Below are 15,251 nucleotides of genomic sequence, written 5' to 3'. Positions count from 1 at the left end.
GCCTACTGGATGGAAAACAAACATGTCGACAATGAGAAATGGCAAAACGCCTGCGGTAGAGGAAGCCAGCATCCGACAAACCTCTTCTCCAAGGGACGCCAACACATGTATGGGCGCAAACAGTCCAAACCCAGCTTCGTACGTGTTTCGTCCAACCTCGCCCCTGCTAGCTGCTAGGTGCTCAGTCCAATAAAAGGTCGCTCTCGAGTTACCTCAGACCCCCGCTCGGAGGGCAGGTCCCCGTCTAAAGCAGCCAGGCCGGTGAAGCTAGTGTAGGGAGGCGTAGCCCGACGACCGACGAGGATGGTCCGCGCATGGGGTCGCAGCGGGGAAACTGAGAGTACTGATCATCCCCCCATGCGACACACCCCCACAACCCGCAGGATCATCTCTCCCCTACCCGTCCTGCAATGCCACCCCACTCAAGCCATGAGATCGTGACGGCCCCAATCTTGAACTATGCGTGCATCTCGCATACCTTGAGGGCGTCGGCCTGTCATTACGAAGGCAGGTGTGCAATCCCCGCCTCCCAGTCCGTCTTGCAGATGCACAACAATTCAAACCCCCCCATGCCCGCCAATCCACCTATTTCCCGCATGCAACCATGTTGTAACCCGATGCATGCATGTGTTGTATGTGCGTGTGTGGTTGCAAGCATAATACAGTTGCGGCATGTGTGAATGTCGAGGGGCCAAAAAACAGAGTCTGAGTTGTTTACTCGACGGACCACTCGTGGTCGCTGGAGCGCACGTACGTGCTGAGGCCGAGCACGTCCTTGGTCACGTTGGCCTTGATCTCGCCGTTTCCGAGGAAGGCGAAGCGGTTCGGGTATCGGTAGCGGATCGCGTAGTCCTCGAAGCGGGGCTCCTTGATCGTCTTGAGGAAGTGGATGGTCTGTTTGTGCGTGCGGCGCAACGTTTCATGTTAGTTGATTTGTGATACAAGATGAGTCACCCTCAGGATTGAAGAGGTCCCAAGGAGTGGGTGGTAGAACAACGATAGCCATGAAGTGGAAGGCATGACTAAGGACAGTTGAGGCGAAACATGATGGTGATTGACAGCCTTGACCAATTTGAAAGAGGGAGAGAGAGAACAAAAGGAAAGAGACGACATACGCATCCCGGCCACAGATAGATCCGCCTCTTCTCCTTGCCGGCCTTGAACCAGGAGCGGCACTCCTCCTGGAAGACGGTCGTCTTGTGGAACGCGTCAAAGTGCGCATAGATATCGTCGACGGCATCCTGCCGCACGGCGATGGACCGGATGTTCTCATGCTGGATCTTCTTCATCATCTTGATCGAGTATTCGATGGTCGTCTCAATCGAGGGGAGCAGTGTGCCGGATGACCATGTCGCGCCGGGGCCCTGTGAATTTAAAGAGACAATAGATTAACAATGATAACTCATCAAGTAGCAGACTTCATCTTTGGAAATGGAATGCTCTCTCAAGTCAACAAACTTACAACGATGGTGTAATAGTTGGGGAACCGCGGCGCCGAAACGCCAAGGTACAAGTTGACCCCATCATCGCCCCAGTCCTCGTTGAGCGACACGCCATCGCCGTTGACGAGGTTGAACGCGGGCTTGAAGGCGACCTCGAAGCCCGTCGCGCACACGAGGATGTCAACCTTGTGCTCGGTGCCGTCGTCGGAGATGAGACCCGTGGGGGTGACCTCGCGGATCCCGCCAAACACCGTCTCGACATTGTCCTGCACCAGCGCCTCGAGGTACCCGTCCCCTGGGGAGATGCGGCGACAGCCTGGTGACCACTTGGGGATGATGAACTGCTTGAGCTTCTCGTGGCCCGGGCCGATGCGGCGGTGCATCTCCTCGGTGATGGCGGCGCGGAAGGCGTCGTTCATCTCGGACCCTTGCTGGTACATGCCGAAGAGGGAGTTGATCTCGGCCTCGATGCGCTTGCGGAACAGGAGGAAGTACTCTGGGTCGTTCTTGAACTTGGCCTTGTCCTTGTCGGTGAACGTGTACTGCCGCTTTCCCGGCTGTGGCCCGCTGTCCTCGCCCTCTTTCGGCTTGCGCAGGTCCTCCTCGAGCACGCCGCCGCCAAAGGGAGGAGAGATCCAGGTCGACGAGCGCATAAACACCTTCATGTTCTTCACGACGGGCTGCAGCGCGGGCACAATCTGCACGCTCGAGCTGCCCGTGCCGATGACAGCAATCGTCTTGTCCTTGAAGTCGACGCCGTGGTCCCAGCTGGCAGAGTGCATCTTGGGGCCCGCGAACGTCTCGAACCCCTTGATGTCGGGCCACTTCCAGTTGTTGAGGATGCCCGCGCCGTTGACCAGGCAGTGGCACCAGTCGTGCCACTTTTCCCGGGTCCGCTGGTCCTCGAGCGTCAGGTTCCAGACGCCCTTTTGCTCGTCCCACCTGCCCTCGACGACCTTGGTGTTGAGCTTCATGTACTTTTCCGAGCCGTGCCGGCGCGCAAACTCGTTGAAGTACTCGCGGATCTCGCCGCCGTACGCAAAGTAGTGCGACCAGTCCGGTTTGGGGTCCCACGTGTACGTGTACAGAGGGGAAGGGATCTAAATCTCCAGTTGTCGGGGTTAGAGATCATGGGGGTATTCGTTGTTGAGCTCCCATAGGACGGACAGACTTACATCGCATGCCACGCCCGGGTACGTGTTCTCGACCCAGGTGCCGCCAAAGACCGGGTTCTTGTCGAACAGCGTGAGCTCCCAGCTTCCGGGCACCATTTGCCTCTCCTAAAGCAGCATACAAAAAATTAGAAAAGCCACTCCAGCCAGGGAACAGACCCGGTCCGCAGAAAGAGACTCACCATCTTGTACGCCAGACACAAGCCCGACGCACCCGCTCCGATACATGCAACCCGCAGCTTTGTCGGCTTGGAATGGTACTGCTGCAGGACCTCGTAGGGGGTGTTGGCGGGCACCTCCTTGGGGTAGTAGAATGTGTTTGCGCCATTGTCGGGAGCAGCAGCGACAGCGTGGCCGTTGGTGGTCCCGTTGGTGGTCCCGTTTGTGCCGTGGCCGTTTACGGTGCCGTTCGCGCGGCCTTCGGTGTCGGCGACGTCCATGGCTGGCGCGACGCCTTCCTTGGCGAGGGCCGCGGCGGACTCGGCTGATGGTGACATCGTCGTCGTGCTGTATTCTGTGAAGGTCCTCTTCTTGTTGAGTTCTCGTTCGGGGCGAGTACTCGGGGGAAAGGGGAAGAAGGCTCAACCATTGGCAGTCGTTTTGATCTATGAGAGAGGAGCTGTGTCAGGCTCGGGGAAAGCAACGTCGCTAAGATGTGCAGCACAATGACACTGATTGGGAGACGAGACAGTCGGAGAAGTTGAAGAAGTAGAAGGCAGAGAGGGAGAACATATGTGGCAAACTATGTTTTAACAAGGAACACTCTCGGATGTCGAGCACCGATGTCGAGCACGACTAGATACCTCACAGTGGCATGAGATACGAGACGAGGCATTGACAAGACCGCGGCTACGGGCAGGGTGAACGGGACGATAAGGGAACTTTTGCCAGCATGCAACAGGCTACGATAGCAGCAAAGCGTCGATAGCTGCGTGAAGGTATCCGACAACGACCCACGTATACAGGAGTCGAGGCCGGATATCAAGCAGCCAGCGAGGCTGTGGAGCATACAACCACCACTGTGAACAAAATTCCAACCGTGCCCAACAGAGTGGTGGGAAAGCTAGCATGTGGACAAGCATTGTTGGCAGTTGTGCCCCGAGGAACTGCATTTCCGTGTTGCCAGTTGGGGGATCCTGCAGTCCTTACGCAGCGTACAAAGGCTAGGAGATTCGGAGACGCTTGTGGATCTTTTCCGAGGGGGGTCCGAAACGCCATGCCGCTCAGGCTAGCTTTACAGACACGAGACCAGCGCGCGGCTAAGGTTTTCCCTGGTCTGGACCCCCTGTGAGCCCACTGAATCATCTGAGCGAGCCGCCCCCGAGGCGCGGGGAAGTGGGCGTCTCTCAAATCTGGGGGACAAGGATGTGGGGTGTGCCGCCTTCCCCCAAGTTCCCCTGACTGGTGTTTGTGGCTGTCCCAGTCGTCACCCGACTCGCTGTCGTCAGGTTCTTGCGTCTCCCACCATCTGATGGTGAGCACAGCTTAAGGTAGTGAACCGCGCCAGGTCTGGGGGTAATTACCGTGCTTTTGAGTCATGTTTGAAGAAGTCGGTCATTAGACCATGATTCGAGCTTGTCTCGTGCTGGCCTTCACAGGATCAAAGGCTACCTAGGTATCAATTTCAGGGCCAATGCATCAACTCATCTTGTCATGGCGAGGTGAGCTTCGGCCGTGAAGATCCCCATTGTAGCCATCATGAACATCGTGGAAGAAACTCATAGGGAGCCCCTGAAAATGACGTTTCTCCTCGCAAACAGGACGCACAACTACCGAGAACACAATAACAAGAGGAAGACAACTTGCTGCAAATTGAGACCGTGTGCGTGGCTGCTCTTCCAAGCTGGCTTGGTAAATCTCATCTCGCAAACAATCACCCGGCTGCCAGAGGTGGAGCAATCAAGCAGAAATGCGTCCCCCACTCTGACAGTCAAGTTTCCCCGCACGGCACGTGAAGCCTGAAGTCGGCAGCTCCTTGGGCGGTTCAGGTCACGTCTTCAACGACTTTGAAAGTTTGAAGGTCTCCCGGCTTACAGCTCTTTCCCCGCGCGCCTACCTCATCGTGCTTCTAGGTCTCTGTGTACTCTTCTCATCGCATTCTCGTAGGCTTCTGCTGTTGCGCGTGTAACAAACAGCAAGCGAGTGTCATCATTTCACATCCGAAACATCCGCACATCAAGTGTTCGCATCTAGTAGCAAGATGCCTGGCAACCACGCACTGGTCTTTGGTAAGACCCTCCCTTACAACGTCTGCCGTCTTCCAAAGATTCCAGTCTACTAACACTTACGTCCCAAAAAAAGGTGCCAGCGGCATCACGGGCTGGGCCATCACCAGGCTCATCCTGGAGGGCTACCCGACGGCGGACACGTTTGACAGCGTGACGGCGCTCACGAACCGGCCGCTGACGGCGCAGGACGCGATGTGGCCCGACTCGCCCAAGCTGCAGATTGTCAGCGGCGTCGACATCCTGACGTCCAAGGGCCAGGACGGGCTCGAGGCAGAGCTCAAGGAGCGCGTCAAGCATGCGAGCCAGATCACGCATGTATACTTTTTCGGTAGGCTTCTCGGCTGGCTGGCACTGAGCCGGATACGGGACATTGGCTGAACAGTGAATGATGTGCAGCGTACATTATGGACCCGGACGGGAAGAAGGAGTGTGAGATCAACGTCGAGCTGATCAAGCGCGCGGTCTCGTCGGTCGAGAACATTTCATCAAATCTGAAATTCGTGAGTAGCCTCGTCGGCATGACAAACAAAGTTCCCTCAGCGCCTCCTCAAGGGACCGAAGCTTTCCTCACGGATTCAAAACTGACCCTTGCCACCCCCGATCCCAGGTCGTCCTGCCCACGGGCACCAAAGCATACGGCGTGCACTTGATCGACCAGTTCCCGTTCTCCAAGGACCTGCCGCTGAAGGAATCGCTGCCGCGCATCCCTGAGCCCTACGCGTCCGAGATGTTCTACTACAGCCAGATGGACATGCTCGCGGAGATGTCCAAGGGGAAGGCCTGGACATGGTGCGATGTGATTCCGGACGTGATTGTCGGGTTTGTGCCGAACAACAATATTTACTGCCTGGCGTGAGTTCCCCCTTCGTGGCCCTTACTTTTGTTCAATAATGGCAGCCCACTCCGTCGGCGATACGTTGAGAATCTGCATGAATCGGTTGAGCTGGAGCTGATGATTATTCTCTTTGACCCCGGAGCACAGGCAAGCACTAGCAACCTACCTCTCCCTGTACGCCGCGGTCAACGGCAGGGGCGCGGAGGTCCAGTTCCCCGGCACCGAGCAGTCCTATAAGATCCTCTGCAACGACTCTTCCCAGGACATTGTCGCCAAGACGTCCATCCTCGCCTCACTCCGACCAGAGATCAGCTCCGGGCAGCGCTTCAACGCCGCGGACAATGCGCAGCCCTCCAGCTGGAGCGTCAAGTGGCCCATCATCTGCGAGTACTTTGGGCTCAAGGGCGTGGGCCCTCCTCCGGGAGGATCGGGACCGCAGCCGACGCAGTACTGTGCGGACCATTTTGCAGAGTGGCAGGAGCTGGAGAAGAAGCACGGGCTCAAGACGGGGCGGGCGGGCAACGACCGCAGCTTTGGCGGGTTCCCGTACTTCATCATGACCATGTTCAATTTCGACCGGCACCTGGATATGAGCAAGGCCCACGCGCTGATGGGCAAGGAGAAGGAGGAGACGGATGCCAAGGGGGCGTGGTGGACTGCTTTTGACAGGTTCCGGGCGGCCAAGATTATTCCTTGATAGGTGGGGAAGCTTCGGTGTTGATTGTTCCATGCGATGCAGTTCACGATAAGCTTTGGCAAATCAGTCTTGGTGTTCCATATTTTGCACAAATATCGAGGGATGATGTCTTCCTTTTGTGTCTTCTGGTTCTGGTGTCTAGTGGTCTAACACTGCTGTGGCCTGTCTCTTGCCAATCACTAGCGTGGATGTGTCCATTCTGCTGCTTTGTGACGAGCTTTCTGCGTACGCAGCTGGTAATTGTACCAATAACTTAAGAAGCCTCTAGGCGATACTTGAATTTCTGCCCCAAACGATGCCCGATCCATTGCTCTCACTCAGCTACAATCCAATCCTCATGCTACTTCTTGTGCACGAAGCGGTGGCATGCCCGGAAAAGGGCGCCCAATGGCAGCCCCGCAAAGAGCCGCGGGAATTGAGGGGGAAGAGTGTGGGGGAGGTGTGGGGGAGACAAGAGCCGGGGCTTGTGCCTTAGCTCAGTGGACGTGGTGTTAGTCGTCGCTGGGGTTTTGGGGGCGTGCAGCCAGGAGGTCGACTGTGCGAGCCAGCGGGACTGTATTTGCGCCGAGGCTGTGAAGTGATGGGATGCTGGCTGTTTGGTCCCTTGAGCCAGGGCTTTCTGCGGCTGTTTCCAAGGGCCTCTCCAACGACGTTTCTTTTTCTCCTGCCTTTCAAAGAAAAGGCACAATATTCTAACAGGGCTCTACATGCTCCTGCCCAGTTGACAGCAAGGTTCCTTCTTGACACTCACCATCTGTCACCCCGGGCAGCTTCGTCTTTGCAAGGTGCCCAGCATTCTTTGTGCTCGCTCACATATCATCACCCATTCGCCCCGGCTTCTGCGTTGCCCAATTTCCCAGTTCATAATACACGCTCAAATCGCCACACTCTCAGTCACAACCACATCGCCATGACGTCTGGCCTGACAAACCCGGCCCTCAACGGCCCGGCCTTTGAGCGCATCCCGGCGTGGGTGCGGCAGAAGCTGCGGCCCATTGCCATTGAAAAGATCCAGGCCGTGTACGACTTTGTCGAGACCGAGTGCATCCCGCGGGAGCGCATCATGAAGGACCAGCTCGAGCACAAGCGCTGGGCCACACCGCCGCTGATGCACGAGCTGCGCGAAAAGGCAAAGCAGCGCGGCCTCTTCAACCTCTTCCTCCCCAACCACTTCCCCGAGAGCCCCGGGCTCACCAACCTCGAGTACGCCTGCTGCGCGGAGATCATGGGCCGCGTCTACTGGGCACCCCAGACCATGAACTGCCATGCCCCCGAGACAGGCAACATCGAGCTGCTCGCAAAGTACTGCACCCCGGAGCAGAAGGAGAAGTGGCTCAAGCCCCTCATGGAGGGGACCGCTTCGTCCGCCTACTCCATGACGGAGCCGGACCGCGCCTCGTCCGACGCGACCCAGATCGCCATCGACATGAAGATCGAGGGCGACGAGGTCGTCATCAACGGCCGCAAGCTGTACGGCAACTGCCTCTGGAACAAGGAGCTAAGCTTCTACATCCTCATGGGCTGCTCGGACCCGGCCAACCCGGTGAAATGGAACCGCCACACCACCGTCATCGTTCCCTGCGACACACCCGGCATCACCCAGGTTCGCAACCTCACCATCATGGGCTACGACTGGGCCCCCGAGGGCCACGGCGAGTACCTCTACGAAAACGTGCGCGTGCCCAAGGAAAACATCATCCTCGACGCCGGCAGGGCGTTCGAGATCGCGCAGGGCCGCTTGGGCCCGGGCAGAATCCACCACTGCATGCGACTCATCGGCCAGTGCGAGCGGGCGTACGAGCTCGCGCTGATCCGGTGCAACGACCCGCGCAAGAAGCCCCGCGGCAAGCTCATCGGCGAGTTCGACTCCAACATTGAGCGCGTCGCCCAGATGCGTCTCGAGATCGACATGCTGCGCCTCGTCGTGCTCAACGCTGCCGACACCATGGACCTCTACGGCAACAAGGCCGGCCGCAGGGTCATTGCCCAGAGCAAGATCATCGTGCCCAACGTCGTGTGCAAGATCATCGACGAGTGCATGCAGATCTGGGGCGGGCAGGGGCTTACGCAGCACACGCCGCTGCCGGAGCTATGGACGTACTCGCGCTTCGTCAGGGTCGCGGACGGGCCCGATGCTGCGCACCGGCATCAGGTCGGGCGGGAGGAGATGAAGACGGCGAAGCGATTCATCAAACAGTATGAGCAGTACGATCGGGCGTACAAGAAGTTTGCCGAGGAGGCGGGGGTCAAGTACCAAGACTACAGCTGAGTCTTTGCTTCTCGCTCAAGTCAGCCGTCCTTTACTAGCGAATATCGTAATGAAATTTATGTTGTCAAGTTGGATCAGTCTGAGACTCGATGAGATGATGGTTTATCAAGTTAAAAGTCTTTCATGTATTGCCAATGTAAATCCGACCGAGGATGATGTCAGCGAGCTGGATATGGAGACCGAGTTTTATCCCAGCTGCCGAGACAACTGGGGGCAAGTATTCTTTACACACTAGGAGTCTTAGAGCCGTTCTAAAGAATACCTAGTAAAAGCGATATGTCAGCTCCTTACCTATCACTGCGCCTTAATTAGTACGTAAAGCTACTGAATACATTGGGTAAGGCTTACGGTTTGAGACTACCCTAGGTAAACAAACCCGTAATCTAGCGCGACTTTTAATACGTGAAGGGCAAGTAAAGCCATTGGGGTAGTTATTAATAAATACTTCAACAGTTCACGGTGTTTTCTTTTCCCAAAGCCAATACTTTGCCCAATGGGATGGCGCATAAACGGCAACATGGGCACACAGCCACAGATGACAGAGTCTGTCTGTCCTAGTTCGCCGACTACATGGATGAACCCAAAATTAGGCGAGACCGGGGCCACGATAGCCTAACCAGGCACGTGCAGAGCAGCTTCGCCTTGTCAGATCGAGTCGACTGTCGACCAATCAGGAATTACCCGGGTATCTCCTGGGGACGGCCACACAAGCTTACGGACATCCTTGTCTATGGGCCGCCCTGTTCTCTCTCGGCTGTCTCCAGCACCCATGCCTTGTTGCCTCAGGTTGACTAAGGCTTCTCTTCCTCTCGCATGCGCCACGATGCACAATTGCAGCAGCACGTGGAGAAAGAGGAAAGGACGTTGGCAAGTTTGTTCTAGATTTATATGCGCAGTCGATAACAATTCTGCCAAGTATGCCTCAGTCACTTTCATGCTATGAGACTGGTAAGGCCTCGATGGTTGGGTCAAAGCGATCGTTTGCAACAGACTTCAAAGGAATTTTGTTCACTCCAGGCAGGCTCAACGTCCAAATTTCCGTCTCTCGACTTATGCCAAAGGGAAATAGTCGACCTTTGCCAATGGAACGTTCTTCCGCACCAAAACCAGTAAATCTTGGTGATAGATACCCGGGCCGCGAGACAAAGATGCAGCCAGGAACAGCATCCTTACCCATGGCTTGCAGCACAGCCCTGCCCAGAATGGAGCACCTGCAACTGCGGCCACAGGCATCTACTGCGGCCCCAAACATCTACTGCGAAGGGCCCAAGCCTCAACCACATAGGCTTTTCACCACGTCCATTTTTGGACTCCTGAAGCTTTTTATTTTCTGGGCGGAGATGACCGGACGAGAGTACGAGTTGTAGACTTGTACAAAAGGGTTTGAGCATCCTCGCACTTTTGTATCATTCTCGTGCCCACACAATCACATCTCTGAAAGAACAATAAACTATCTCATTGGACGAACACCGACACCGAACCAATCCAACTCTTCCGAAGGATACAACACTCCCAATATGAAGCTTTCCACAACTGTCCAGGCCCTCTCGGCAGCTGCCGCAGTTTCGGCGGCTCCCCACAGCCGGCGGCAGGACACACACTCCGACCTCATACAAGTCCAATTCCCGCCAGCGGAGCTGAGCGCGCCGACCATCACACTCGAGGAGGCCATCCAGCTCATGCAGCCCGCTGTCAACGACATCGCAGATGGTATCGTGGACGCCCTCGACGGCGGCCGGAACGGGGATGACGAGGACATCAACAGCACCACCACACCTACCACTGCTTCGTTCGAGGAGGGGGACGAAACCAACCCCCCAGCCCGCACGGCATGCCGAGACTCGATCCGGCCCGAATGGAACAGCATGTCGGAGCCAGACAAGCTCGACTACATCTCAGCGGTGCAGTGCCTCACGCAGGCCCCGCCGCGCGGAGGGATCTGGCCCGGCGCCGTCACCATCTGGGACGAGCTGGCGTTCGTGCACGGCACGCTGTCCGGGCAGATCCACGGGGTCGACACGTTCCTCCCCTGGCACCGGTACTTCCTGCACGCGTATGAGACGCTGCTGGCCGATGAGTGCGGGTACGCGGGACCCATGCCGTGGTGGCGCGAGACGGATGCCGCGGGGGATCTTGCGGGCTCGGGCTTGTTCACGCCCGAGTACTTTGGCACGCTGTATCCGGTCGAGGAGGGGCACCCGGGGTATTGCATCTCGGACGGGGTGAGTTTGAATTCCTTTTCCTCGTCCCTCCTCCCCTCTTCCCTTGTATCGCTTCCCTTGTATCTCTTCTCTGGCTTTTGTTTTTCATTGCTGGTGCTTGAAGAGCAAGGAAGCGCAATGTTCCCGAACAAAGAGACACAGCTGACCATGAGGATAAAACTATGAAACAACAAGCCCTTCGTTGGCCTAGTCGATCGCCTCCACCCGGACGGCGAGGTGTGTGTCGCCCGCGGCGAGCGGACCTCGATCAGCGCCGGCGTCACCGTGGAGATGCAAGAGGTCTGCCATGGCGGCGAGAACGCCGGAACGCTCCCCCAGCACAGCGCGTGCGTCGAGCTGACCAACCACTCGCGGTTGCATAACGCGGTTGGTCCGACGATGGCGAGAGTCGGGGGTTCGACCTATGATGTAAGTCATATCCAACCACTTGCAAGTGAATAAGTGGCGAGCAAATGTGTAACTGACGAATTAATCGGTGGACAAAAAAGGCGATTTTCTATCTTCATCATGCGTACGTGGACTTTCAGTGGAAGAGCTGGCAGAACGCTGACCAGAGACGGTACTCTGGAGGTGAGTCCCGCCCTTGACCCCTTGACCACACATAATATCCTGCGGACATGCTTCCCCCTTGCGGTTTTCTTTACATCATGCCATCAGTGGTCATCAGGGTGCCGCACAGGAAGTCCAGTGCTAACACACCGTCCACAGTCGAGGGTTGCGTCAATCATGTCGCCGAGGGGGGCGCCTGCGAGCCGCTCACGCTCGACACCGTTCTGACGTCGCTCGGGCTCGTGCCCGACTTGACGGTTCGTGATGTGCTCGACACCGAGAACGAGACCATGTGTTACACGTATGATGATCTCTTGTAAACCCTTGTGGGTGGAGTGGGAGCAGTTGCGAGGAGCATTGCATTGTGATATCGTTATGGGCAGCTGTGGTCTGATTGACTAGGAGGCGAATCTCGGTTCACGGGCCCGAGGCATGTCATGCTGGCAGGCAGGGACACTCGGGGACTGGGGAATCACATTGCGTCGGCGTTTCGGACTTGTACACAGATTGGGTTCGTGTGATGACATTTACTGCGTAAATAGAAGAAGTAAGTCCTTAACGTCATTCACAAGCCACTATGTGATATGATGCTCACTCTTTTCCAGATATTACAAGTTCGCTGAGCTAGGTCAGTGGAAATCCGCCATCGTGAAAGCCGACAGGGCATTAGCTATGGCTTTCCTATATTATCTTTGCGAATCGTACGACATCAAGTGCTAGTTTACCTCATGGGAGTGATCTAATAATTCCGAAAATAGAGATTTGCCTCATTCTCCAGCCTTTGCGCCTCTTTATTTCTTCTCTGTGCCCGTTCATCTCTTCTCTGTGCCTCCCTAGCTTTTTTATCATCCTGCATCATACGATTTGTATAGTCCACCCTGGCCGCGAGGCTTCTCCAGTCCTCTGCAAATCCGCCTGTAGGTCCTGCATCGCCTCCATTGCATTGATTGAAGGGGAGTGTTATGAGGGACCAGATGACCATAGGATTCCCAATTACCCGCGCGACGAGTGCGGCAATGAGAAGCCAGAACCCAATGCCTAGGATAGCCAGGTCATCCACTCTTTCGCTCGTGACAGCCGCGATATCGGTGTGGGTGTACGGCCCTATTAAGTATTGCGCGATGATCACGTACAGCACGATGCACACCACCAGAAGCACTACGTCAAATCCTGTCACCAGCATCACAGGGCGTCCGAAGGCCTTTCCGGATATGAGCGATGTAACGACGACCACGACGCTCATGACGGTGGATGAAATAAGGAGCGCAAAGATAGTCGCGGCCATTGCATTGGTCGCCGGAAAGTGGCCAACCACGGTCGCAAAAGGCGCTGTGCAGATGGCGATGGTCTCGTTGTCTGCTGATGCTGCGATGTCGGCTTCCAATAGGCGAACCCAGTCCAGGGCTGGCGGGAAGTGGGAGCGGCAGGTGACCTCATCGCCGAAGACACGACAGGAGCCTAAAAGATTGCAAGATGAGATGTAAGCAAATCGATCAGTAGCGGCGATGTGAACATGCAGACTTACTTGTCAAACTAATGCGATATTCGTCGGGGATAATCTCCGTGGCAAGACTAGCGCAATCATCCCCGACAAACATCTCAATCATCCTCCGATAAGGATTGAACAGACTGAAGGCGCTCGAGGTTGAGTCTCGACATCCAGCCAGGATGAGGATTGGGAATACCACATTGACTAATTGATCATTTGTTAGATAGTGATCGCTTAAATGACGAAGACTGTCGTGCTCAGGGAGCTTCCTCACCGAAATTCCAAATCCAGTGCCAACAACGCTTCCATTTTTCCTCCATGATGCCTCTTTCTTTGAAGTCGGCACGTGCCAAGGGGTTTTGAAATGATCCGTATCACGACAATCAAATGGATTGCCGGCACATCCCAGTTTAAATACCCGTTGAGCCCCGGTTTTGAGTCAGTACATGACGCACAGCCCACCAGGTCTTCACGACCTATTCCGTCTTTGCTATGACAACTTCCATGTCATGATGCATAGCCGTGGATCAAGGCCATGGAGACGGCCTAGTTGCAACGACCTCCTGGCCAGAGCACTGCATGGAGGCGCTTAGACATAGAGGCGCTTAGACATAAGCAACGGTAATTGGAAAGGTCAGTTCAGCTGCGACAGGTGTTGGGCCAAGCCCCAGGGCCTCGATTGGAGAGCCAAGACCTAATCCCAGGCATTGGCTCCGTTCATAGACAATCAATCCTCAGCTGCCAAGCCACAAACAGTATTTCTCCAATCACAGAGCTAGAATCAGACAGGGCGTCTATTCGAGAGATAACAGGAACAGTAGATCACCGGTTGTGAAACACGGGTAACATTGGTTCACGGATCCATGCTTCGGGTCGAATGCGGGAGGTCTCGGGTGGGCATCGAGCTCGTGTTTCCCGCTCGCGGAAGCTTACGTGGTAGGTATTACATTACAGAACCAGGCAAGATTCACCTTAAATAGCTTCCTCTCCATTTTTAGCTTGATGACTGATAGACTGAGGGCCAGGAAAGGCGCATTGATCATAGAATTCAGTGTCTTTAGTACAATAGAATACAATTCATTACGCCCAGAAGCCATTTCCGGCTGAGAGGGCACTAGTCACTAACGCTTACGTACAATGCCTTGCCTTGAGTACATACCTATGAGACATAGAGTTGATCGCTTCTTGAAGCTCCTGGCTGCTATCCAGAAATGTTTCAGGCCATCCGACGCAGTCTATTGCTCACAAAATATAAGCATTTTATATCCATCTTTGTGGTGTCCTGTACGATACTAAACGTCCCGAAAGGTAACCTCCTGGTCATCGGCTCTCCAGGTGTGCGAGAGGATCGCATATGGCGGGACGTCCTCTGGGGGATGCTCCCGAAGGCTGTGGCTGTCATCCTCGTTGACTTCCAACAGGCGCATCCTGTAAGTGTGTTCTGGGCCTGGGATTTCGACCAATTGACGATTCTTGGCTTCCGGTGGTGTGACGCGTGTTTCGTGATGAAAGACCAAGTCTTGTCGAGCATTAGGATTATGGTGGGCACAAACTGCGGGCGACTAACAGCAGCGAGGCAACGAAAGGAAATGCGGGGTTGACTACGGGGAACACTCACCACCTGGCTGGAACAGAAACGGGACTGACGCTCCAATCCTATGCTTTACTCCGCAGGTAGTGTAATCCTCGTTTTAGGTGCCTAAATACGACCCGTGTTGCGGAGGATAAAGTGTCAGTCTCGCAAGGCAGCTAGGGTACTGTACGGTTTCCTTGCATTCGTATCAGAATGGCCGGAAAGATGGCTGCCTGGATGTATAATACCTTCTCTCTTCGACACACCCCTGTGCGAGACGTGGTAGATACTTAAGGTTTGTGCGCACATCAACCCTGCGCGCCCAACTCGGGATTCCTCGCTCCGTCGTGACCGATCTTTAACCTTAAGTCAACATGGCGCCGAACCTTGCACAAGCTACTCACGAACAACTTGAGTATATGATCACAAGTGAAAAATATGCTGACGATGAGATAGCTAGGACTGCTCGATGCAGTCAGCGCACTGTCCGACGTCTGCGCTCTCATCTGCGACACTTTAGCACTACGAAAGCCCCTCCGAACGCATCTCGTCGACTGAAGAGTACCACCCCCTACAATGCTCAGTGCGCTATTCGATTAATTGCTTGGAAAACCTGGGATGTACTAAGATGGAATGGTAGTGTTCCTCTGTTCCATCATTGTGCTAGCTGTTTGATGACTTTAGAGGATTATGAGGCAAAAAGAAAGGAAAAAACCAAAAAGGACGGAGGACAGTCATGGCATATTACATTACTGCTCTTGCCTCCATGTAGCTG

At 55.3% G+C, this 15,251-nt stretch overlaps 5 protein-coding genes across 5 annotated transcripts; 3 read left to right on the top strand and 2 right to left on the bottom strand.

Moving 5' to 3' along the window:
* Positions 1–714: 714 nt before the first annotated feature.
* On the bottom strand, positions 715–3,054 carry B0I36DRAFT_253411 (uncharacterized protein; the record flags this gene model as incomplete). Its single annotated transcript, XM_046150752.1, has 5 exons — positions 715–894; positions 1,116–1,364; positions 1,463–2,542; positions 2,618–2,722; positions 2,797–3,054. 5 exons carry the CDS (start codon positions 3,052–3,054, stop codon positions 715–717), a joined length of 1,872 nt encoding a protein of 623 aa, XP_046006703.1.
* Positions 3,055–4,626: 1,572 nt separating this feature from the next.
* Positions 4,627–6,609, top strand: B0I36DRAFT_276992 (uncharacterized protein). Its single transcript, XM_046151405.1, has 5 exons — positions 4,627–4,842; positions 4,916–5,170; positions 5,239–5,342; positions 5,450–5,694; positions 5,825–6,609. The coding sequence occupies exons 1-5, from the start codon at positions 4,815–4,817 to the stop codon at positions 6,372–6,374; spliced, it is 1,182 nt and encodes a 393-aa protein (XP_046006702.1). The 5' UTR covers positions 4,627–4,814; the 3' UTR covers positions 6,375–6,609.
* A 675-nt stretch (positions 6,610–7,284) lies between these two features.
* B0I36DRAFT_377631 (acyl-CoA dehydrogenase family member 10) lies at positions 7,285–8,643 on the top strand (the record flags this gene model as incomplete). Its single annotated transcript, XM_046160576.1, is given in 2 exon segments — positions 7,285–7,347; positions 7,357–8,643. Coding segments are annotated over 2 exon segments (1,350 nt in total).
* A 1,517-nt stretch (positions 8,644–10,160) lies between these two features.
* On the top strand, positions 10,161–11,866 carry B0I36DRAFT_388643 (uncharacterized protein; the record flags this gene model as incomplete). The annotated part of the gene is made up of 4 exons (XM_046161261.1): positions 10,161–10,865; positions 11,040–11,273; positions 11,354–11,435; positions 11,574–11,866. The coding sequence occupies 4 exons, from the start codon at positions 10,161–10,163 to the stop codon at positions 11,732–11,734; spliced, it is 1,182 nt and encodes a 393-aa protein (XP_046006700.1). The 3' UTR covers positions 11,735–11,866.
* A 339-nt stretch (positions 11,867–12,205) lies between these two features.
* B0I36DRAFT_368451 (uncharacterized protein) lies at positions 12,206–14,330 on the bottom strand (the record flags this gene model as incomplete). Its single annotated transcript, XM_046159624.1, has 5 exons — positions 12,206–12,216; positions 12,276–12,872; positions 12,940–13,107; positions 14,063–14,138; positions 14,217–14,330. The coding sequence occupies 5 exons, from the start codon at positions 14,328–14,330 to the stop codon at positions 12,206–12,208; spliced, it is 966 nt and encodes a 321-aa protein (XP_046006699.1).
* Positions 14,331–15,251: the final 921 nt, after the last annotated feature.

Source organism: Microdochium trichocladiopsis, assembly GCF_020744255.1.
Source record: "Microdochium trichocladiopsis strain MPI-CAGE-CH-0230 chromosome Unknown B0I36scaffold_11, whole genome shotgun sequence".
In the NCBI taxonomy this organism is placed as follows: Eukaryota; Fungi; Ascomycota; class Sordariomycetes; order Xylariales; family Microdochiaceae; genus Microdochium; species Microdochium trichocladiopsis.
Note: the sequence above shows the minus strand (reverse complement) of the source record. Positions and strands in the feature narration are given on the sequence as shown.

What these genes read in the sequence shown, in the direction of transcription:
- B0I36DRAFT_276992 (XM_046151405.1), top strand. Translation starts at nt 4,815, where the DNA reads ATGCCTGGCAACCACGCACTGGTCTTTG. An exon ending in CACGCATGTATACTTTTTCG is followed by an intron (nt 5,171 to 5,238) that starts GTAGGCTTCTCG and finishes AATGATGTGCAG; the next exon opens with CGTACATTATGGACCCGGAC. An exon ending in TTTCATCAAATCTGAAATTC is followed by an intron (nt 5,343 to 5,449) that starts GTGAGTAGCCTC and finishes CCCCGATCCCAG; the next exon opens with GTCGTCCTGCCCACGGGCAC.